Raw genomic sequence first — 25130 nt, 5'->3', positions numbered from 1 at the left:
CAGCTCCTGGAAGTAGCATCTCCTTCAGGAAGCCTTCCCTGATGTTCTTTTTTTTTTTTGCAGGGCAATGGGAGTTAAGTGACTTGCTCAGGGTCACAGAGCTTGTAAGTGTCAAGTGTCTGAGGCCGGATTTGAACTCAAGTACTCCTGAATCCAGGGCCGGTGCTTTATCCACTGTGCCACCTAGCTGCCCCCCTGATGTTCTTAATAGTGCATAATCCCTTGTCCTCAAATAATCATGGTTATTCTTCTGTGCTCCTGGAAGGCATGGAACAGGCACTTAATAAATGTTGAAGCTGATTGGATTAGAGCAGTATTTTAGGGGTGACGGTACTGATCTCTTATTAAGTTATTGTGACATCTTTCACTATGTTTCAATATATTAAAAAGTCACTAATTTGTGAAATTTAATATCTGCTTTATTAAAAAAGAAAATGCTATAGTCAACATACATTCTTTATTATTATCATCTCATTTAATCCTCATGACACCCTGTGGGATAGGTGCTCTTATTTTTTTAGATGAGGAAATTGAGGCAAAACAGACCGGTGAGTGTTGAACCCAGGTCGGCCTGACTCCAGGTCCACCACTCTATCCACTGTGCCACTTAGCTACTTAAATTAAATATTTACATAAATCAAAGTAATTATTTAAATAAATTAAATTGATTTAATGAGATAATATTTATAAAAAGTGCTTAGCACAGTGCTTAGTGGGCAGTATCTAAATGTTAGCTATTAACTTTGCAAAAAGTTTTAATGATTTCTTAATAATATTTCTACTATCCATTTTTTTTTTCAGAGCAATGGGGGTTAAGTGACTTGCCCAGGGTCACACAGCTAGTAAGTGTCTGAGGCTGAGTTTGAACTCAGGTCCTCCTGAATCCAAGGCTGGTGCCTTATCCACTGCGCCACCTAGCTGCCCCCTCTTCTATCCATTTTAAGCAGGGATCTAAGTATCCTTTAAAAGCAATCCCGGAAGAAAGGAAGAAAAGATGAAAGGGAGGAAGGAAGACAGGAGGAGAGATGAAAAGAGTAAGAAGGTAAGAATGCAAGAAAAAAAGAAAGGAAGAAACTCCATCCAGATTTTAGGGCTGGGGAAAACTGGGAAGCTAGTTGGGAAGCTAACAACAGGACTCTGGTTTTCAAATTAAACTGAAAAAATTGACCCAGGATTGAAAGCAGTCAGTTAAGTTACTTCCTTGGTGACATTCACCAGTAGGACTCTGGGGCTTCTCATGATTGAAATAAAACAGCATACTTACATTCATGTATTTGACATCAAGTTCTGTCTTCTTCTCCAGTTCATGTATAATTTCTTTATGGAATTTTTTGAACTATCAGGAGGAAAAAATAGAACATGACATTTAAAAATAGTTGTTGAAAATTCTAAAACAAAATTGAATGAATTTCAAAAAGGTAAAAATGAAAAAGGTTCACCTACATTTTCATCAAGACTGTCATTAAGTTTCTTGTGTGTATTTGAAATCTCTATAAGGACGTGTCCTGCAAATAAACCCAAATACATTGGAAAACAGCATCTCCATTTCAGAAATTGATATAAAATTGCTGTAATAACATATCAAAACTTTACTGTTATTGTGGTACTATCTTCTAAGAAGACTCTTTGGGGCTATATTCATTGCTAGTCTCCCTAGGATGGTGTGTGTGTGGGGGGCACTTTTTACTAACTTTTGCTCCATGCAAACAGAGTAGTATAGAGACATTACAAGAGCATGTAACATAAAGTGACTTCTTAAAATGTACATTGTCCTTTATCTTTTAACGTAAGCTCACCATACTTTGCCCCAGATGTTGGGTCTGACAAACAATTACCTGCATGATTACAGTAACTAATTATAGGAGCAGATTATAGTGGTTTTTTAAAAAGTATAATCCTCAAAGATAATCTGATTATCTGTCAGGGTTAAAGGAAGAGATTACTTCCTTTTTCTAACATTTGCAATTTCCTCAACCTGGAACAAAGTAGTGCTGCTGTGGTAAGCAGCATGAACTCTATTGGAATGTGAATCTCATTGGACATAAGACTAATCAATTTATTGAAACAACTGCAACAATTCTGTCAGGAGCCCTTCACTTAGAAAGAAGACATTGTTTAAAAACAAAGTACAGGGAGGTCCAGATTAATAGGAATGATTAATCTAGTGAAGTGTATTTGAATTAGAATTATTTGAAGGTGTGATTACATAAAAAAAGGTAACTGGTTCCAGCCCAATAGAAATATGCCTTTCAAATAAGAATAATGTGATCATTTCATGGGATTCATTATTTTTACTAACTGGATGTTAGCTGTAGCTCACTGAATGCTGAAGCTACAAGGAATTGTAGATATTTTGGCATCATCCTTTCTCCAAAGACCTGGCAATAAGTTTCTGACATTATATTAAAGATATTCTGGTTTGCATTGCTCATATATCTGTTCTGTCTTTGGGATGTATATCTTTATCTTTTTTGCTGTGTTTTTCTAGCACAGTTAAATATGACCAACTTTCCATCAAATGTCTTCAGCAGAAGGCAATGGTGTGATGCTAGAAAAATATAATATGAGCTAAAAAAAAAAAAGCCAAAAGAAATTGAATTTACAGAGTAGAGAAGCAAACATATATGTATAATAACTGAAATAAAATAAAGGGAGACAAAAGATTGATTCCCAACTACCCTAGACAGAATGGTGACCTAGAGCATTTAGCAAATGAGCAGAACCAAGAGAACCCTGTATATAGTAACAGCAAAACTGTGCTAGGTGGTACAGTGGATAGAGCACCAGTCCTGGATTCAGGAGTACCTGAGTTCAAATCTGGCCTCAGACACTTGACACTTACTAGCTGTGTGACCCTGGGCAAGTCACTTAATCCCCGTGCCCCCCCCCCCCAAAAGAATGATTCTGATGTAGTTTTCTATTTAAAAAAATGATGAGCAGGATACTATCCAGAAAGACCTGGAAAGACCTACATGAACTGATGCAAAGTGAAATGTACTGTATACAAAATAACAGCAATAGTGTAAGAGGATCTGCTATGAATGACTTGGTTATTTTCAGCAATGCAATGATCCAAGATAACTCTGAAGGACTTAGAAAAATTTCAGTCCATCTACAGAAAAAGAACTGATGGTATCTGAAAACAGAATGAAGCATAATTTTTTTGATAGTTCCTTAATCTGAAGTTTTGTTTTTGTCTGTTTTCTTTCACAACCTGGCTAATGTGGAGATGTTTTGCATGATTACTCATGTATAACTTATATTGAATTGCTTTAGTTCTTGGGAGAAGGGGTAGGGAGGGAGGGAGGAAAAGAACTTGGAGCACAAAGTTTTTTTAAAATGATGTCAAAATTTGTTTTTACATGTAATTTGGAAAATAAAATTCTAAATAAATAAAAAAATGATTTTGAAAAATGCAAATGTCATTTTGACTATTATAAAAAAGGACATGAAGAAAGATGCTATTTGCAAACAGAGAAAGACCTGATAATAGAAGAATGTATAGAATAATTTTACATCTATATACCTATTTGCATTTAATGGTAGCCATCTCAAGGGCAGGATATGGGTAGGGAAGAAAAAAAATTTACATGATAACTTTATTATATATTTCAAAGGAATAGCAAATTGTACATAATAGATGTGCAGTTCCATGCGTAATCATCTTTTTTTTTTATTATACTGTTATGGAAATGCTTGTTTTATTCCATAAGTTAAAAATAAAATAAAATTTTTAAAAGAAACCAATAGAGGAGTATTAAAAGCACAATCTAAAAGGAAGAATGGTAAACCCAAGGATCAAAATAAAAGGTAGTAAGGGGCAGAGCCTGGATAAAGACCCACATCCCTTGACTTTGGACTTAGCATTTTCCTATTCATTGTAACCACTTTGAGAGAGAGCATGGCGCCTAGATGATTACTAGGTGTTCTTAAATTCCTTCCTCAAAAGCTTGTATTTAGCTCCATGCTTGTGATTTGACCCCAGAACCTGAAAGTGGGAAGGGACCTCGGTGGCCATCTGATCTAATCTATACACCAAAGGAACCTTCTCTCTAACAAAGCAAGAAGTGGTTGTCCAGATTCTTGAAAATGGTCAAGATGAGGAATCCAATCTTGAGGCGGTTCATTCCAATGTCAGATAATTCTAATTGCTCCAGGTTGTTGTTCCCCTCCCCCAAGTCTAAATTTACCACCTTGAAATTTTCACTCATTGTTTCTGGCTCCTCTGGGGTCCAAAAGAACAATTCTTTTTTTTTTTTTTTTTTGGTAAGGCAATCGGGGTTAAGTGACTTACCCAGGGTCACACAGCTAGTGTTAAGTGTCTGAGGCCGGATTTGAACTCAGGTACTCCTGAATCCAGGGCCAGTGCTTTATCCACTGCGCCACCTAGCTGCCCCCTAAAAGAACAATTCTAACAGCTCCTACAAGTGATCAGTCTTCAACTGCTTGGAGACAGCTGTCAGTAATTCTGGGACTTCTCTTTTCCAAACTAAAATGCCCAGTTCCTTCAACTGATCCTCATGACAAAGACTCAAGGCCCTTCATGATACCGGTTATTTTGATATTACAAAAAAAATTAAAGTTTTAAAAATGTTTGAAAGCCACTTCACACACAGATCAAAAGTCAAAGTCATTGGGGGCAGCTTGGTGGCGCAATGGATAAAGCACCAGCCCTGGATTCAGGAGTACCTGAGTTAAAGTCTAGCCTCAGACTAGCTATGTGACCCTGGGCAAGTCACTTAATCCCCATAGCCCCATAACAAACAAACAAACAAGTCAAAGTCATTAAAATTTCAGTAAATTTTTGGTAAAGTAGTAATTTTAATTTTGAAGTATGGCAGAGAGTAGGGCACTGAGCTGGGAGTCAGAAAGACCCAGGTTCAAAATCTGCCTCAGATACTTATTAGCTTGTGTGTGTCCCTGGGCAAGTCCTTAAGATGTCATTGCTTGCTTAGGGTTCCCTCATCTGGAAAATGAGGGGGCTAGACTCTATGGCCCCTAACGTCCCTTTTGGCTCTACTTCTATGAAAAGAGATATATTTGCTATTAGAAGGTATACGTTATATTGGGAAAAGAGCTAGACAGAGTGAGATTGGTTCAAATCTTGTTTCTGACATTTACATGTATGACAAAGGGTAAATCTACTTCTCTGAAACTCGGGCAAATTCTTAAATTGTATCAAAGAATGTATCTGCTGAGTTACAGAGGAGTTGCTATATGCATCTGGTGCCAAAACCACAGATCCTTGACATATACAGTATATATGTGTACAGTGTATGTAAGTATGTATGTTATGTGCTCAATGAATATGCTATGTATACATAGTTCTGGGACCATTTGATGTGTGGGATCCTTGATGTATGCGAAATATAGAGAATGCATGTTATGTTCAGAATGTTTATGCTATACAAAGGAAGGAACATTTCTTTCCTTCCTTTCCTTTTTTTTTGGCTGGGCAATGAGGGTTACGTGACTTTCCCAGGGTCACAGCTAGTAAGTGTCAAATATTTGAGGCTGGATTTGAACTCAGGTCCTCCTGAATCCAGGGCCCATGCTTTATCCACTGTACCACCTAGCCGCCCCAGAAGGAATATTTCTTAAGACCATTTGGAGGATCTTCCCTCAACCAAGTCTGAAACAGGAAAGAATAACAAAGTCATAAAAATATGACACATTTAAAAGATTATTTTCTAGTTCATACTTTGGTTCTTAAATTTGTCTAAGATCTCATATCCCCATCAGAAAATATCTTTGCATTTTCACTTATCTGAATTTTACACCAAAGAACCAGATGTTAAAAGTTTTTGTTCTAGTCCTGTTATTTTCAAGAATTTTTTAATTGATGCCTTGTTTTTATATTACTTTAAAAAAGTTTTCATTGATGTCTTCTGTTTTTTACATTCTCATAGTTATCCCCACTATTCCTCCTGGTCCTCTTCCCAGAGAGCCATCCTATATAACAAATAGTATTTTTTTTTTTTTGGTGAGTCAATTGGGGTTAAGTGACTTGCCCAAGGTCACACAGCTAGTAAGTGTTAAATGTCTGAGGCTGGATTTGAACTCATGTCCTCCTGACTCCAGGGCCGGTGCTCTATCCACTGTGCCACCTAGCTGCCCCTAATAAATAGTATTATTTATTTTTTTTAGTGAGGCAATTGGGGTTAAGTGACTTGCCCAGGGTCACACAGCTAGTAAGTGTTAAGTGTATGAGGCTGGATTTGAACTCAGGTACTCCTGACTCCAGGGCCGGTGCTCTATCCACTGCGCCACCTAGCTGCCCATAAATAGTATTTTTTAAAGACAAAAAGACAAAGAAAACTCAGAAGAAAAATCAGCACGACTTATCAATACATTGAAAAAAGTCCCAAAACATGTGCAATGTGTAACCTGTATATCTCTCACCACCATGAAGGATGGGTTGGAGATGTCCTCATCTGAAGCAACATAGCAGTTCAATTGTACTTGCCATGATTAAAGACCACAATCTAGGACTAATATTTATGATCAAGGCAAAAGGCATTAAGTCATCAGATATGTAAACAGAAACACAACATGACATATCTGCTCACTGAATCTGTTAGGGATGGTTATTAGTTGGTCCTTTACCCTTAGCTACAACACACACCTATGTATGTATGTATGTATGTATGTATGTATGTATGTATGTATGTATGTATGTATGTATGTGGTTATAGATGCAAGATGGCATCTACCAGAATCTTTTTGCTCATTCAACTCCAGGACTAATATCCAAACAGCAGTAGCTTATTTACATAGTGATTATTGGATTTGAAGGCTATCAGTAGAGAGAGAACTTAGACAAGCTGCTTTTACATTGAGCCTGCTGGTAGATTTAAGAGGCAGCTAAGTGGCTGCATGAGTAGAACCCTGGACTTGGAGTCAGAAAGACCTGAATTCAGAATCTGGCCTCAGACACTTTCTTCCTGTGTGACCCTGGGCAAGTCACTTTAACCTCTATTGTCTCAGTTTCCTCAACTGTAAAATGGGGATAATGATAGCACCTGTCTTATAGAGTTGTTGTGAAGACTGAATGAGATAATATTTGTAAAGCACTTAGCACAGAGGCTACCACGCAGTAGACATTCTGTAAATGCTTATTTCTCCCCCCGCTAGATTTATTATCTTTTTGTTTAAGTTGTTTTTTTTTTTTTTTTGGTGGGGGCAATGAGGGTTAAGTGACTTGCCCGTGGTCACACAGCTATTAAGTGTCAAGCATCTGAGGTCAGATTTGAACTCAGGTCCTCCTGAATCCAGGGCAGGTGCTTTATCCACTGCACCACCTAGCTGCCCTTGTTTAAGTTGTTTTAGTCCTGTGACTCTTTGTGACACCATTTGGGGTTTTCTTGGCAGAGATAATGGGGAGTGGTCTGCCATCTCCTTCCCCAACTCATTCTGCAGATGAGGAAACTGAGGCAAACAGGGTTAAGTGATTTGCTTAGGGTCACAGAGCTAGTGTCTGAGGCCAGATTTGAACTCAGGGAGATGAATCTTCCTGACTGCAAGCCTGGCACTCTATCCACTGTGCTGCCCAGCTGCCTATCATCTACACAGATCTATTTCTTTCTTTCATGCTATGTACAACAATCTTTGAACTCAGGTCCTCCTGAATCCAGGGCCAGTGCTTTATGCATTGCGCCACCCAGCTGTCCCCCAGAAGCCTTTCTTGACTGCCCATTTAATAATAGCATCTTTGCTCTGTTAATTATCTCCAATTGATCAAACATCTTTTTTGTACATGGTTATTTGCAAGTGATCTCACCTACTAGACTGTGTTCCTTGGGAGCAGAGACTATTTTTGACTTTTCTTTGTATCCCTCAAGTCTAAAAAAGTAGTTGGCACCTAGTTGGTGCCTAATAAATGCTTGTTGATTGCCTGTGAAGCTCCACTACATGCTCTTATAGAAAGCTAGCCCAGTTTACTTTTTTTTTGGGGGGGGGGGAGAGCAATGAGGGTTAAGTGATTTGCTCAGGGTCACATAGTTAGGGTCAAGTGTCTGAGGCCAGATTTGAACTCAGGTCCTCCTGAATCCAGGGCTGGTGCTTTATCAACTGTGCCACCTAGCTGCCCTCCATTTTACTTTTGAATAAATAATTTTAAAGATTAGGAACTTGCTCCCTACAGCCAGCTGAAGTCTATCTCCCAGCAGCTTCCATCCACTGATCTAAGAGTTAGCCCCTAGGAGGCCAAGCAGAACAAATGTAATCCTTCTAAATGTCAACCCTCAACTCTCTCCTATAAGGCTCTCCTTTCCTTCTCCAGGATAAGTACCTCTAATTCCATCAAATGATCCTCACATGGCAAGATCCCCTCACACTGGTTGCATTCCTTTGGATGCTCTGTGGTAGGTCCTAAACAGTCCTCAGAATTAAAAACACACTAGTCCATATGTGTCACACCCTTAGAACTTTGCCAGGCCTTTCAATCTGCCTAGAAGTTTGACTCCTTCAATAAGAGTGTAAAAGCTCCCAGATAGCAGGGACTGTCTAGCTTTTTATATTTGTATTCCCAGCACAGTGCTTAGTACATAATAAAATCTTGGTAAATGTCTCTTCATTCATTCATGCATGTATACACACATAAGTCTGGAGTAGAGTGATTCTTGTTATGCCAAAGACAAATTGGGTGGAACCCCTTAAGTTAATTTATGGGAATACAAAGACAGGAATTCGCAGGACAGGCACGCAGCTATGCACGAATGGGTTGTGATGATAATAACAACATAATATTTAGAATTTACATAGTGCTTTAAGGTTGGCAAAGCATTTTTCATATATTATCTAGCTTGATTCTGTATCACTGAAGTTAAAACCCACATCACAGATCCATCTGAATGTTACACAAACCAAACTTTTTCTTGGTGCATAGTTCCTTCTTCAGTTGCCCTAGTAGAAACATTTATATCACTCTTGGTTGAAAGAACATTTTCTTTTATTACTGAACCCATATTGTATCTCTTGATTAAATGTAAACTTGAGAGTAGAGATGGTTCCTTTTTTTTGGATTCTAACCCTTGCACCTAGAGTAGTGCCTTGTATACAGCAAGTACTTAATTGTGAGAAAATGGGTAGTTGTCGCCTCTCCATGTGGATGTAACAGTCAGTCATACTCCTCCTGACCTGTCTGTAGGACAAAGGTCTCAGATTCCATCCTCCCCCTCAGATTAACACAATCAAATGGTTCAAGGAGCCCTGGTCTCAATAAGGTCCACTCCAGAGTTGTGTCCATATAAGGAAGTATAAGGTCCACTCCTGAGTTATGCCCATACAAGGAAGAGGGGTGGGAATACTGCATCCTGATTAGCTAGTTTTTGCGTGTAGATTGTAACCCTTGAGTAATTGGACCAGTGATGAAAAAGGGAAGGGTCCATTCGTGTTAGGGACTAGGGTATAAAACAGGACCTGTGAGCCCCCTTTCTGGGCACCCACTAGCTCCACACTAGGGTGCCTCCTTCTCATGAGACGAAAATAAAGAGCCTTTGTCACTTCGCTGCTGAGTTCCTGAGAATTATTGAGAAGAGGATGGATTTTCCCCTCACATTAATAAATGCTTGCTATTAGATTTATGGATAACAAAGTGGTGCAGTGGATCAAGTCTGGCGTGAGGAAGACCTGAGTTCAAATTCAGCCTCAGACACTAGCTGTGTGACCATGGGCAAGTCACTTAACCCTGTTTGCCTCAGTTTCCTCATCTGTAAAAATGAGATGGAAAAAGAAATGGCAAACCATTCCAGTATCTTTGCCAAGAAAACTCCAAATGGGGTCATGAAGACTTGGATATGACTGAAACAACTGAAGAACAACAAAATTTGATTTATACCTTGCTGGATGTTAATGATCTATTGAATTCTATTGAAGAGTTATCTTTGTGGTTATTTTTATCAAGGATTTTTATGGGATTTAAAAATATGTGTACGTGGTTTGAACTTGTTCAGTGCTGCTACAGTCATGTTCATGATGCTGCTGCTTTTGGTGGCTGTGCTGGGGATCTATATGAGGCACATGGGGTGTCTTAACCTCATTCTCTACACCTTCACTCTCTTCAACCCTGCCCAGCACTGGACATACCAGGGGGAAAAATACATACTAGGATGATTCTTTAATGTTAGGGGAAAGGAGGCCATTTGACTGCCTTGCTTACAGGAGTATAAGAAAGACCCACCTAAGTGAGAATTACCATAAAAAGGGGGGTAGTTTTATTATAATTCAGGATCCTTTTAACTTTGTATCTTTAGTATCTGATTAGTAAAGTTGATCTTAACTGAATTTTATGGTCCACATTTACCTTATTGCATGCATTTTTACTCTCAAGCCTGAATTATTGAAGAGATCACGGTGGAGATTTTGCCTTGAGTCAAACATATATAAAAAGGAACAATCCACAGATAATTAACAAATAATAAAGAGTGGGATTTAGTATTATTAGTATTTTTTAGTCAATTACATTACTGTAAAGATATAGTCTGTTATGGAGAACTTTCTGTAAAAGCCTTCCTCTACCTTTGTCATATTTGCATCAAGAAGACCTTCAATGTAAGTAATTTTCAAAGATTTCATAAAAGTGGTGAAAATGTCCTTTCTGTGAGTAAATTAAATACACATTATAAATCCATGGGCAAAACCCTGACAGAAACTGCAAAAAGATAGACTCTTCAAATAGCTAAAAATTAAGCATCTTTTTCTTGTTAAAGCAAGTTTAGTTTAAAAATTGCTTAAATTACAATATTTTTACTTAAATAGTAATATATTCTAGGGACATGCCATTCACATGTTTTTTCATGAAATATATTTCTCCAACTTTATATGCCATACTGTTTTTTAAAATTTTATTTTTTTTAACTTTTGGTGAGGCAATTGGGGTTAAGTGACTTGCCTAGGGTCACACAGCTAGTAAGTGTTAAAGTGGATGAGGATGGATTTGAACTCAGGTCCTCCTGACTCCAGGGCCGATGCTCTATCCACTGTGCCACCTAGCTGCCTCCTTTTATATGCCATTCTGAAAATTACCTGCTAATGCTGGAAAGCAGTGAGACACAAGACAGAAGAGAATATAGTTGTGACTTTGAACTCTCTCATCACTAACACACCCTTCCTATGGTTTCTTGTTCACACCCTGGTGCAAAAGCTTAATAAAATAAGCCATTCACTCTGTGGGCCAGTAATGGAAAACTTAACCTTACACAGCTTGTTATTCTTGTCCCTCACAGTGCATGGAATTTAAAAGTAGACCTCAAAGCATCAGACACTAAATCCTTGGTCAGAAGGATTTAGTAAGCCAACAACAAAAAAACCCCCTCATCTTTATTATGATGCTGCCAAAGGTTTATCTTGAAATAGAAAATGAAAATATCTTGTATGTTATTTTAAGCATTTAGAGTAGCTTAATATTAATATCAAATGTTACTTTATGTTTGAAATGTTTCACAACACACGCCTGTTTATTTTTATTACTGTGACCTCCTCTTACATAAATTGTTTTGAAAGAGGAAGAAAAAAGCTTGGAAAAAGGGAGAAAAGACTAGTCCAAGATCAGAAGAGTAGATCTAAAGGCATGCCCAAGCTCGAATTAACTTGATGCTATCAGAACCTCAGAGTTACCGTAAGTAAAGGCTTAATCATTTCTTCTCTTTTAGATTTTGAGTTAGTTATTTGGAGAATAAACCTGGAGTACATAAACTTACTGTGATTTGGTAAGAGTGAATGAAGTATATTGTCATATGGACATACTAAGGAAATGGGATTACATATATGTAAGAAACTAAATATAATTTAAAAGTAATCTCTCCCACCAATTTCCCACTTAAATTCATTCTCCTTCAGATAACTTTAAAATAACTCCTCAAATCAAATTTTGGAGAGGTAAAGCAAACAAGAGGTCAGAGTGTGACATTTTTTCCAGCCTAAGACAACTTTGGAGGTCAGTAGAATAAGTTTGTGATGCCGAGGTCTGTGCAGCAACAATACCAGTGGTGGGCTTTGGAGGTGGCCAAGATGACAGCAGCAACAGCCCAGAGATACATAGTTCTAGGTTGCAATTCCAAGGTGGAGAGGAGTGCTTGTGGTTTGTTACAAGGAAGCACTGACCCTAGTTGTAGTTCTAAGGCACAGAAAAGCACTAACCCTTGTGGATGCAGAAGACGGGGGGTGGGCCTGGCCACAGTTCTAAGTATAAGAGGAACATGTGCATATTCAACCGCAGGGGAGCAGGGACCCTTCCTGGGTAAAAATCAGATGTAGAACAGGAGAGCAGTGACTACCATCTTAGAAGCACTGAAAACTTGCAGACCCACAGAACTAGTTCTGAAAATAGCATCACAAAAAAGCCTGAAGGTTGGATGAGTGCTCCCCATCCCCAGGTAAGCAGAGCCCAACCTTAATGCAAAGTTCAAAGTAAAGAGACAGGCTGGAAAAATGAACAAACAAGAAAAAAAGGAACTTGACCATAAAAAGCTGCTATGGTGGCAGGAAAGACCAAGACATAAACTCAGAGGAAGACAACAATATGAAACCAGCTACAACCAAGGCCTCGAAGAAAAATGCTAATTGGATCCAAGCCTAACAAGAATTCCTGAAGTTTTTAAAGAAAAGAGATGATAGTGGAAAAATTGGGAAAAGAAATTGGAATGATTCAAGAAAATTATGAAAAGAGAATTAACAGCTTGGTAAAAGATGCTCGCGCACGCGCACGTGCGCGTGCTCTCTCTCTCTCTCTCTCTCTCTCTCTCTCTCTCTCTCTCTCTCTCTCTCTCTCTCTTTCTCTCAAACTACACTTAAAAAAAATAGACCTGGCCTAATGATAAAAGAGGCACAAAAAATTCACTGAAGTATGGAACTCCTTAAAAAGCAGAGTAGGCCAAATGGAAAAGGAGATACAAAAATTCACTGAAGAACTAAAAAAGCAGAAATGGCTAAATAGAAAAATAGGTACAAAAGCTCACTGAAGAAAACAATACCTTAAAAGTGAAAATTGCACTTGTGGAAGCTAATGACACCAGGAGACATCAAAAAACAATAAACCAAAGTAAAAAGAATGAAAAAATAGAAGAAATATGAACTCTGATTGGAAACACAAGTGACCTGGAAACCAAATTATTAAAAGTTACCATTAGTATTACCAGGCAGGTTAGGAAATTTAGAGCTGGAAGGGACTTCAGGCCATCTAGTACAAGACCCTCATTTTATAGATTAGGAAACTGGAGCCTAGAGAAATAAAATTATTTGTCCAAGGTCATTCATTCAGCTAGTATGTGGCAAAGGTGTGATACAATAAGTAGAAGAGATCAGACTCCAACCCAGGTCTTTTAATTTCAAATCTAGTGCTTTTTCAACTACACCATAATGAATCCTTGTTTTAAATGGAAACCTATTCATAACCCCATTGATGTATTTCAATTTGAAAATTTTCATCAACTCACAAAGATTACTTACCATAAAAACAAATTACAAAGTAAATAATAATGATGAATATTTAAAAGATATAGATAAGGGCTCAAAAGAGGGGTATTTATTGCTCTTGATACTGGAAATGAAAAGCATATACTAAAAATATAAGCAGGAATGTGTATATATATATATATATATGCATATGCACATAACATGCATATTTTGTGGTACATATACAACTACATACTTAACAGTTCCAAAAATGAATGTAATTAGAGCTAAATTACCAATTACATATTCTTCCACTTAAAAACAACAGCAACAAAGACAGCAGAAATATACCTTCTGTTGAAAAGAAGTCACTAGAGACAGGAAGTCTCTAATATACCTCAGTATGGAATAGTTCATGTATTTTCATCTTCCCCTACCTCTCAACCCCCCCTCCCCAATTGATTAGTTTTATTTCTTCTCTCTCTCTTTTTTTTGTGTGAGGCAATTGGGGTTAAGTGACTTGCCCAGGGTCACACAGCTAGTAAGTGCCAAGTGTCTGAGGCTGAATTTGAACTCAGGTCTTCCTGTATCCAGGGCCGGTGTTTTATCCACTGTACCACCTACCTGACCCCTTCTTTCTCTTTTATTATATATATTAAAAAATTATGTGTAATGGCTCTCTAGAAAGGTGGGGGGGGGGAGGAGAAGAGATACTGAGGACATGTAGGGAATTTACAAACAAGATATCAATAAATATTTATTAAAAAAAAAAACAAATGAAAACAAGAGAAACTGGAGATAACCAAGTGCAAAAATAATAGTAAGAAAAAAAAGACCCTGTAGATAAAAACAACAACAAGATGTTCTACTTGACAAATGTTGTATTGCCCTCGAAAAACTTCCAAAGAACCTAGGACCAGAAATTTAGGGAAGCCATCAAGAAAGTAAGTCCAACTCATGATGGAAAATGCTCCCCACACACGAAAAAAAAACACCAAACCTGTGGAATCTAGGTACAGATTGAACCATACTGTTTCTACTTTTTTTGGTTTTCTTTTTCTTTTTTGAGGTTTTCCTTTTTTTTTTTTTCCTGATTCTCCTTTCACAACACGACTAATGCAGAAATATGTTTATTGTACATGTATAACCTATATCAGATTGTCTTGGGAAGGGAAGGGAGGGAGGGAGAATTAAACAAATCTTATTAAAACAGATGCCTCTCAGTAAACTTTCATTTTTGGAATTGTAGATGATCTGGCATTGGTACAGGGCGGTCCCTTACAGAGATGAAAAGATCATAGGTTTTGACCAGTATCACTCCTTCCCCCTTTCCCCCAACTTTGGATTCATGTTAAATATCCCCCAAGCAGGGATGCAAACCGTAAGCATTTTTTGAGCTCCTAGCTCTTTTAAATAGATAGAAAGAAGACTGTTGTCATTCAAATGGCAGAAAAGCCAATCTGTTGAGCAGTAGCATGCACTTAGCCTTGAGAAATGTGTGTATGTGGAGGGGAGGGCAGCATGACAGTTCCCTAGCCTTTTAATTTTAAGTAATACTTCTGGGAATGTGACAGAACAGTGATGTGCTGAAGTTTCTTCTCAGTTTTCTCCATTAGGGTGATATTTGGAATAGGTTTGATCTAAAATCTGATCCCAAATCAATCGAGGGTATTAAGGGACTCCTGGGGCTTCCTGAATGTCTCTTTGAATTGGCATATTTTCCAGAACCACCGGAAACATATTTTCCAGAAGCACAGAGTGTGCAAGAGGCCCAGCACGTGTCAAAGATGAAGCCCTCCCTGAGCTGACAGCTATTTTGTCCTTTTTCCTCTATGACTTGGGTTTTATTAAGCATAAACATATCACTACAGATTATAAGAAGGTACTGTCTCTGGCAAATTTTATTCATTTATTTATGAGACAGAGAAAATAAAATGAAAAATTAATAGAAGGGATTTATAAACATACAAAATGCAGGGTAATTTATTTTAAAATATAAACAGAAAAACTCAATTAAATCTACTTAGCAAAGAAATAAATACAGAAGTATATGACTCTACAAATGTGAGGTGATTATTGTTAATTTAGGACACTTTAAGCTTTGCAAAGTGTTTTACATAGATATATTATCTCATTTGATTCTCATAACAATCCTGTCAGGTAGGTGATATTATCATCTCCATTTTATAGATGAGGAACTTGAGGACAATGGAAGTTAAATGATTTGAAGTCCAGCACCCTATCCATTATACCAACTAGATGTTTCAAGGAGAAAATAGAAAGAAACTGATAAATGATAAAACTAGAAAAAAGAACAAGAACTTACACTTGCTTCAATTAGAACTCTCCTAGGGGGAGGCTAGGTGGCGCAGTGGATAAAGCACCGGCCTTGGATTCATGAGTACCTGAGTTCAAATCCTGCCTCAGACACTTGACACTAGCTGTGTGACCCTGGGCAAGTCACTTAACCCCCATTGCCCTGCAAAAAAAAAAAAAAAAGGTTGACAACTATCCTAATATGTAATATGTAACTGGAAAATAATAAAATAAAAATAAAAATAAACAAATGTTGAAAATGATCTCTACATGTAACTAGAAAATAATATATAAAAAAAAGAACTCTGCTAGCAGCCTATATGTCATACAGATCTGTATTCTATTTATTTCTAGATCTACCATTTCCCCTCTGCCTTTCTATATTAGAATGTAAGCCTCTGAGGGCAGACTCTATTTATTTATTTCATCTCTTTACCCCTAGGGATAGTGCTTTGAATAAATACCATGCATTAAACAAATGCTGAATCAAATCAGCATCTATGTACACCTCTAGATATTCATTAATGAACCTGACCTTGGTTTTAAAAAACTGGCAAACTTTGTCAGGTCTATAGCATTAAGATTGCACACATAATAAGGCAAATTTAGTATCTTAAAATGAAAGTTTAAAACCAAATACCAACTGCAGCAACCCAACATCATTAAATATTTTTATAATGTAAGGGAAAAAAGATATTTTTACATATAAGAACACACCCTATGAATACCAGATTGACAGCTGGTGGTGGTTCACCTGGGAGCTGAGCAGGTAAAGTAGGTTTTATGATCTTGCCATGCTTTAAATACTTACGCTGCCAGACAAACTAGCCCTGTGGATGTTCTTTACAACTTTTGCACAGGGTGTCTTTATATCTGGAACAAGCTAACTCCTCACCTCTGCCTCATAGAACCCCCAACTTCCTTCAGACCTAAGCTCCAGAGCTACCTCCTACACGAAGTCAGCAGGCACAGTGGATAAGCATTGTACATGTAGTTAGAGAGACCTGAATTCAAATCTTGCCCCAAACACTAGTTGGCCTTGGGCAAGTCACTTATCCTCAATTTTGCCTCAATTTTCTCATCTGTAAAGAGGGGATGATGATAATATCTCATAGAGTTACTGTGAAGGATTAAATGAGATATTTGCAAAGCACTTTGTAAACTTTAAAGTACACATACACAACGCTATTATTATTATTGTTGTTGTTGTTGTTGTTATCCCCCTCAGCTGCTAGTGGCTTACTCCAAATTTTTGTTGTTGTTCAGTCATTTCAGTCGTGTCTGACTCTTTGTGATCTCATTTGGGGTTTTCCTGGCAAAGATACTGCAGTGGTTTGTCATTTCCTTCTCCAACTCATTTTACAGATGAGCAAAGTGAGGCAAACAGGGGTAAGTGTGTTCATATGAATATATGGATCACCTGGATTTGATGGAGGTACCTTATCATCCAAAAGTATTTTTTATGAAACCCTGGGTTAATAGGAACAAAATGTCCTTCAACTGAACTCCAAACCTGAACCCAGATAGCAGATAAAAGACCCTACCATGTGACTTTTTTCCCTTAGGATAGTAAGTCCCTATCTTATGGTAACATCTGGGCATCCTCATCCTTGCCAAACCCTTTTTTGGAATCCTGTAGTCTTATCATGATACTTCTGTATTTCCTCAATACTTGTTATAACTGAAATTGTTAAACTGCTTTTTGCTTCTGGGTTGATTTCTGTATGATACTACTGAAACTGACAACACCCTGTAATCAGTGGACAAAAACCATATATTCCCTCAAAACTGGGGAGTCCCTTCCTTGAGCTTCTCTCTTAGGAGGGAAGTCTCCACATGATCATGTTGTGTTATCTTTCTTCCTGGGACAAAATATTAAATTGATATTATGTTTTTTGTGTCTGCCTCTGATCTGTTTCACAGGAGGATAGATATGGATCTCATGTTCTCTTATTTTGTAGTAGAAATTAAACATTATTTCTCTGATCTGTTTGTAGGAGACAGGCAGATACAATACTATATTTTAATATTCAACAAGTGTCTTTTCCAGGGTCACACAGCTAGTAAATGTCTGGGACCAAATTCAAACTCAGGGAGATGAATCTTCTTGACTTTACATCTGGCACTCTATCCACCATGCCACCTAGCTGCCCCTCCTTCAAATTACTTTGTATTGTACAGTGCCTGACACAGTATGGGCTTAACCAAAGTTTTATTGCCTGATTTAATTAAATGTATTTAAAAAAATAAACTTAACCACTGAAAAAACTACTGAATACACATATAAAACAAGGGAAAAATCTTACCCCAAATCCTAGATTTTTAACCAGACAGAACCAAATGAATGATCAAAGTTAGCAAGCAGAAAAGAAAAAAAAAAGTACATTTGCTCTGCGTCCCCTTTCAGAATCCCAGTTCCACGACTTTTGGCATTATTTTCTTGCCTAACCTTTAAAATGACTACCACTACCACCACACCCCTAACATAGTTAGAGTTGGTGGGTATATGGTTTTGGTTACACTGATCTGATTTTTTGTTGCCTTACCTAGAGTTTAGAGATTGGAAGGGACTTTCGAAGTAATCTATTACCTAGCTTCTTAAACTATTGGTTGTGACCCCATATGGGGTCACATGACTGAATATGGGGGTTGCAAAAAATTTGTTAACAGTAAAAGGTTAAGTATACCTCTCTTATACACCTATATACCTGGGGTCGAGTAAAAATTTCTCAGTTGAAAAGGGGTCAAGAATAGAAAAAGTTTAAGAAGCCCTGATCTATTTTAACAACCTCAGTTTCTAGACCGTCTATAAACATTAATTTAATTAATGAATAACTTTGGTTACTCAATGTAGGTGCTTTGTGCAACTGATTTAACTTTTGGAGGCCCTAGACATATTGTGATTCTTGACATACATGAAGACAGTCTTTAGAAAGATTCCTAATTCAGATCCATATCACCTTTCTCCTGGTCTGCTGCAACGGCCTCTTAATTTGGACTTCTGGCTTCCATCCTCCATTCTCCAATACAGCTTTTTTTTTTTTTTTAAAGTGAGGCAATTGGGGTTAAGTGACTTGCCCAGGGTCACACAGCTAGTAAGTGTTAAGTGTCTGAGACCAGATTTGAACTCAGGTCCTCCTGACTCCAGGGCTGGTGCTCTATCCACTGTGCCACTTAGCTGCCCCTCTCCAATACATCTTCACATGGCTATGAAATCAATATTCCTAAAGCATAGGTCTGACTGTATCACTTCCCTGCTCAAGAAGCTTCAGTGACTCCCTGTTGCTTCTGATTGGCATTCAAAGCCCTTCACTGTGGCTCTTCTTTATTTTTTATTTTTTTGGTGGGGCAGTGTCTGAGGCTGGATTGGAACTCAGGTCCTCCTGAATCCAAGGCTGGTGCTTTATCCACTGCACCACCTACCTGCCCTGTCTCGTTTATCTTTCTAGGCTGCTTTCATATCAGTCCTCCCTCCTACTCTGTATTCCCAGGCAAACTAACCTATTTGTTGTTCCCTCTGCATGATATTTCATCACCTGCCTCCATGACTTGACACAATCTGTTTCTTATGCCTAGAATGCTCTCCTTTCCTCATTTCTACCCCTGCAAATCCCTAGTTCCCAAAGCTTAGTTCAACTGTCACTTCATATAAGAAGTCTTTCATGTTATTCATTCTCCCCCACTTTTTACATATATGTACATATACACATATATCTATATACACACATATAGGTATAGGTATATATGTATACATGTAGATGTATGTATATATGTACACACACACATATATTTATGCATGTGTTATTCTCTCCACTGTAGAATGTAAGTTTGTTGTATTTTCATACCCTCAGTGATTCTCAATGTGCCTTGCATATTAACTACTTAATAAGTGCCTGCTGAATTAAATAGAATAAGGTGGTTTTCTAGGCTTTTTGGGTCTCCTTGCTGTGCTTTATGATTGGTTAATCTTCCATAAGAAGTTCACTTTGTCTACTTCTAATTTGGGGGGAATCTCTGTCTTTACTCATTTCCTGTATTTTTTGGGTAGCAACATCTTATTTGAATAAGTCAGATTAAGGGTATTTTATCAATATACAATATTATCTTCTCACCCCTCCCCCCCAATTTGGTGTTGGCTTTGCCTTTTACTTTAACTCATTGATTGTTTGACTGCACACAGACAGATGATTTGAAAATAATTTCTTTGCTGGCAACCAAGTGTCTTCAGTAAGCTAAGTTCTCATTACAATGTCCAATGACTTCCAACTGTGTTCCTGAAGGAAGTATTCATGATGTACATGCACTAGGCTTCTGAGTGATCTACAGATCTTTGGTCTCTTTCATTTAATTCCAAAATATATTTTCTGACATTCTTTCCCTGCCCTCCTCTTTGCCTACTTTTACACTGAAAACATTTAGTATTAAGACAGATGCTTGAATTTGTTTTGAAGAGCTTGTCAATTTCCTGATAGAATGTTTACTTCATGTTCTTCACCATGTTAGTCCTCAAGCTTCAGTTAATTTTTCACTGGCATTTTTGCTCATGAATGCTGCAAGGTAAAAATGACCAACTGTCGTGTGGAATAATGTTTCTTATTGTTTTTATGTGTCTTCTGGTTTAATTTATAGTAAGTATGCCAATTTTGATGTGGTTCACATCTTCTTGTAGTATATCAATTTGCTGGTCATTGAACAAGAACCTTGCACTTAGAATACTAAGAGTTAAATTAATGTTTACAAGTGGTCTAAAAAACAGTGATTCTTGAAGGTTATGTCAATGGAGAACAAGCTCTGGTGGTTTCTACCAAATTGGAAGGATTTTGACCGAAATCCCAGCAACAATGTCTTCTATCCAAGGACCAGTCTAAGTACAGAGAAGCTCATCATCAATAGGGTGGTCAGTAGCTAACAAATTCTTATGTCAGGGTAACCCATAAAATAAAAATATAAAATGGGTCTCAGTCCTGGGCAGTCTTTTTGTTTCTGCAATTTATTGGGAGACAGTACTAGAAAGAGCAGTGGATTTGTAACTATGGGACCTGGGCTCTATTTCTAGCTTTGTTGCTTACTACTTGAATGCATTTGGGCAAATAATTTTATCACCCTAGGCATCAATTTCCTCATCTATAATGAGAGTATTGTACTGAAAGTTCTCAAAAGATTCCTTGCAGCTTTAAATCTATGGTCCTTTGATCCTAAAATTCTATGCCAGTTTTCTCAAGAAATTATAGGACTGAATTTCTAATATCTTACAAACAGAACACAATTATTTTACTACAGATTATTGATATCTTTCTTCCATTTTAAAAAAGAAAATATTAAGAAGACCATTATTCATAGAACATAGCATTCACTGATGTACCATCAGATTTGGTAGACAAGAATTATCTATGGGCCAAACTCTACAATCTTATTATGGATTCTAATCCAGCAATGGCTCTTTATAGTGTTTCTTCAGAATGTAAGAAAGTGTCCACAGTGTGGTTGCTGAAAGAAGAAAAAGAACTTTTGTGTAAGGAAAAAAGGATGCAATCAGCTTGTGAAGAAACAGTCTCTCAGATAAAATGTGAAGGAGAGACAACACAGACTATTGGGATAAGCAGAGAGAGAAAACTGCCCCTCAGAAAAATGTACAAAAAGGACAGGACCTCTTTGAAGGAAATGACTGAGGTAATGATAGCTGCAGGGCATTATGGTTCTTCAGGTCATTTGCATGTGACTATGTTTTAAAGATTACAACTGGAGGCTGTGGAAAGATTCAATAAGAGCTGTTTGGTCCATAGCTGGTAGAAATGTGGATTTTGTGAGTCTTACTTCATAAAGTAAAAGTCACTGATCATAGGAAGCTCTGATTTGACGCACAGAGAATAGGGTTAACCAACAGACCAAAACAAAACCAAAAACCCAAGCCAAAAGGGGAATAAGATGACAGGAAGGCTTCAGCAGCTTTCCTGGGAGCCTACTAGTAGGAAAAGAAGTATTGCCTTTCTGATTGGCTGAAAAAAAAAAAAAGGCTTGGAAGCTTGTTTGAAAGCTCTTTGGAAGCTAGCTGAATTATGGTGCTGTTTGAGGCTACTGACCTCCTGTGCCCTTCACAGCTTGAGAGAAAGGAAATCTTTAAAGATGTTCCTGGTTGCTCTGTACTAAAAGAGAGAAATAGAGGGGAAATAGAGGCTTTGCATCTGCTTTAACATAAGGAGGTTTGACTGGCTAAGAGCTGATTGGATAAAGCATAATCCTCTTGAGTGAAGAGCTGGGAATACAAATAACCTAAAAAGAAGTCCAGAACCCCAGAACCAGCCTAGATCTTCCCTCTAAGAGTATGAAGAACTTGCACTGAGTCCAAAATCTGGAAGAAGGTAGAACTATGAGTGAACAAAAAACAAAAACAACAACAAAAAGAATCCCACCAAGCTATTACCAAGACAGCTATTATCAAGATGCTTAAGACAAACCTAGAAAAAGAATAATTCCAAAACATCTATAAATAAAGCCTCACAAGAAAATATGGCTCAGGCACAAATTCAACTAGAATTCCTAGAAGAGATGAATAATAATAAAAATATTTTTATAAATGAAATAAGAATGCTACAGGAAAAAATTATAAAAGAAATGAGAGTTATGAAAGAATTAGAAAAGGAATTAACAGTTTGGCATAAGAAGCACAAAACCTTGCCCATACAATAAAATGAAAATTAAGAATGGACCAACTAGAATCCAATGACTCCATGACACAACAAGAAACAAAGTCAAAAGACTGAGGAAAAAAATGTAGGATGTGTTATAGCAAAACAACTGATCTGGATAACAGATCAAAAAGGAAAAAAAAACACCTAAGAATCATTGGACCAGCTAATTATGACCAATAAAGGAGACTAATCATTATATCTTAAGAAAACTATAAAGAAAATTGCTCACATCTCTTAGAGAGCAAAGTTGAAATTGAAAGAATCCACTGATTACTTCCTGAAAACCCCAAAGGCCAGGTGAGGGTGAAGATTGACTGAGAAGAGTAGGAAGAGGGACCTCAGAGTGTCATTTGAGGTTGCTACTAAGGGCAGGCTGAAGTCAGAATTCACCCCCAGATAATTTAACTAATTATATTAATTAGATGCTAAGTTCTGCTGCTTTTAAACAAAAGGACGAAAAGTTCTTATGGTATTCATTATATTCAGCACTCAGAGGAAGTCTGGTTACCCCACTGGAGTAATGGCTATTCATTTAACATTATAAAAGCCAATTATCTTGATGTGGTCATTTACCTGAACTGCCAATAAGAGGTACTTTGAACATTTTCTTTAAGGAATAATTATTGACATATGGTAAATAAAAAATTATTGAACACTGTTATGTTGGTGGAATCCAGAAGGATTCTGGGCCTGGATAATTCTGCACAGTATTATTTTATATCTTATAAATTTTGATTCCAGAAGCAAATTAAAGTTTATTTTTATGTTTTGCTCCTGAGTGGCAACTAACTAATTTCTAGCTAAGCTTACCCAACTGTGCTACAAATCTTGACAAATTAACGAATAAACTTGCTATATGTTAAGAAAAAAGAATATATTTTCTAAGTCTGATTTGGATTCTTATCTTGAAAACCTCAATAAAAATGTTATTTATAAAAAGGTTTAAGTGTATTAATTATGTATATCAAGGAAATAATTTACTAATTTGAATATATATATATATATATATATATATATATATATATATATATATATATATACATACACACACACAAAAAGATTGTTTTCTTCAGGCATGAAAATAAAAAAAAACCCTCACCATTAAGAGATCAAGACTTTACTAAAGGCTTATTCTATCAAGCAAGGCAAATTAACATTAAAAATTAATCTTGTTTTTTTTTTTAGGCAACTGGTAAATTAAGGTGCAAGAACCACCATCTAATGTTAACAACAACAAAAAACCTAAACAGGTGTACTATAAATAATGAATGACGATGACAAAACTTGGTCTTTTCATTTCATAGCAGTAACAAACTTTAGAAGACCTGCAGACATGTTGGTCAAGACCAAGAAATATAAACTTAAAAAGGAAAACAGTGCCTCCATCTATGCAAAGAGATGGCTTTCAATCTAAACATTAGTCAAGCAAAGAAAACACTGAGGCAAAACGAAGATCTCAACATATCAGCAAATGGAACTATTCTTAAAGTTTAAAGTGAGGGTTATAATGCAAAGGAGGAAGAATTTAACTTCTATTGGTCAGGAAAGCTTAAAAAAATTCAGAGATCTTCCAGGGCCCTTGAGATCAAAGATTTAGATCCAGATAGGATCCTCTAGGCCTCTTCTCTTTTTATAGATAAGGAAGATGAGGCCCAGAGAAGAAACTGACTTGCCCAGTAACATAAATAGTGAAGGGTCTGGAATTTGAACCCAGGTCCCTTGTTACACCATATTGCTTGTTTTATTATCAGCTCACCCATTCCTGTATGATAAACCATATCATAATTACTGACTGATCTTGTTCTTAAAGATCTAAAATTTCCCCCCCTTTGGTGAGGCAATTGAGGTTAAGTGACTTGCCCAGGGTCACACAGCTAGTAAGTGTTAAGTGTCTGAGGTCAAATTTGAACTCAGGTCCTCCTGAATCCAGGGCCAGTACTCTATCCATTGTGCCACCTAGCTGCCCCAAGATCTAAATTTAAGGAGGTTCCATAACCTCAGATGTCTATTTGATTCTCTAACAAACCTTATTCAATATTGCCCACAGAAGTAAATAATATTAAGCATGTCAGGTGAGAGAAAAACCCCCGATCATTTGTTTACATCAGAATGGGAAGCATCTCCATACATGTGACAATAAAATGGCAAGCTTCTCTTTTCAAGCTACACAGAAAATCTGTCATTATTTGGAATTGTACCTTACATTACATATATTTAAACAGGTACCTTGGGGGTAGGTAGATGGCACAGAGGATAAGAGTACCAGACCTGGAGTCAGGAAGACCCTAGTTCAAATCCAGCCTCAGACACTTACTACCTGTGTGACCCTGGGCAAGTCACTTCACCCTTTTGGCCTCAATTTCCTCATCTGTAAAATGAGCTGGAGAAGGAAATGGCAAACCACTCCAGTATGTTTGCCAAGGAAACTCTATCAAGAGTTGGACAGGACTGAAACGACCAAACAACAACAGACAGCTGACTATGCAACTCACACTGAATTTCTTAATGCTGAACAGGAGCTTCCAAAGCCTCCTTTTGTCTCTATGAGAGCAATATCCCAGTTTTACAGATAAGAAAACTGAGGCTTAAAAGGTGAAATAAATGACCTTCCCATAGCAAGTGTCAGAACCAGGATTTAAATACAGGTTTCCCGACCCCCCAAATTTGTTACTTGTTCTATCGCACCATGTTGTCACTAATATACACTGGCAACTCATTATCATTGGTATGAAA

General features: G+C 37.3%; 1 protein-coding gene across 1 annotated transcript in view; it reads right to left on the bottom strand.

Moving 5' to 3' along the window:
* The window catches only part of BAIAP2L1 (BAR/IMD domain containing adaptor protein 2 like 1), a 140321-nt gene that overhangs the window by 40559 nt on the left and 74632 nt on the right, over window positions 1-25130 (bottom strand). Inside the window, exons 4-5 of the mRNA XM_043976763.1 lie at window positions 1444-1505; window positions 1265-1336 (exon numbers count right to left, since the gene is read on the bottom strand). Coding sequence (XP_043832698.1) covers window positions 1265-1336; window positions 1444-1505 — 134 coding nt within the window. The remainder of the gene's footprint in view (window positions 1-1264; window positions 1337-1443; window positions 1506-25130) is intronic.

Source organism: Dromiciops gliroides, chromosome 1 (genome assembly GCF_019393635.1).
Source record: "Dromiciops gliroides isolate mDroGli1 chromosome 1, mDroGli1.pri, whole genome shotgun sequence".
Lineage (NCBI taxonomy): Eukaryota > Metazoa > Chordata > Mammalia > Microbiotheria > Microbiotheriidae > Dromiciops > Dromiciops gliroides.
The sequence above is the reverse complement of the archived record's forward strand: the minus strand, read 5'-3'. Positions and strand labels throughout refer to the sequence as shown.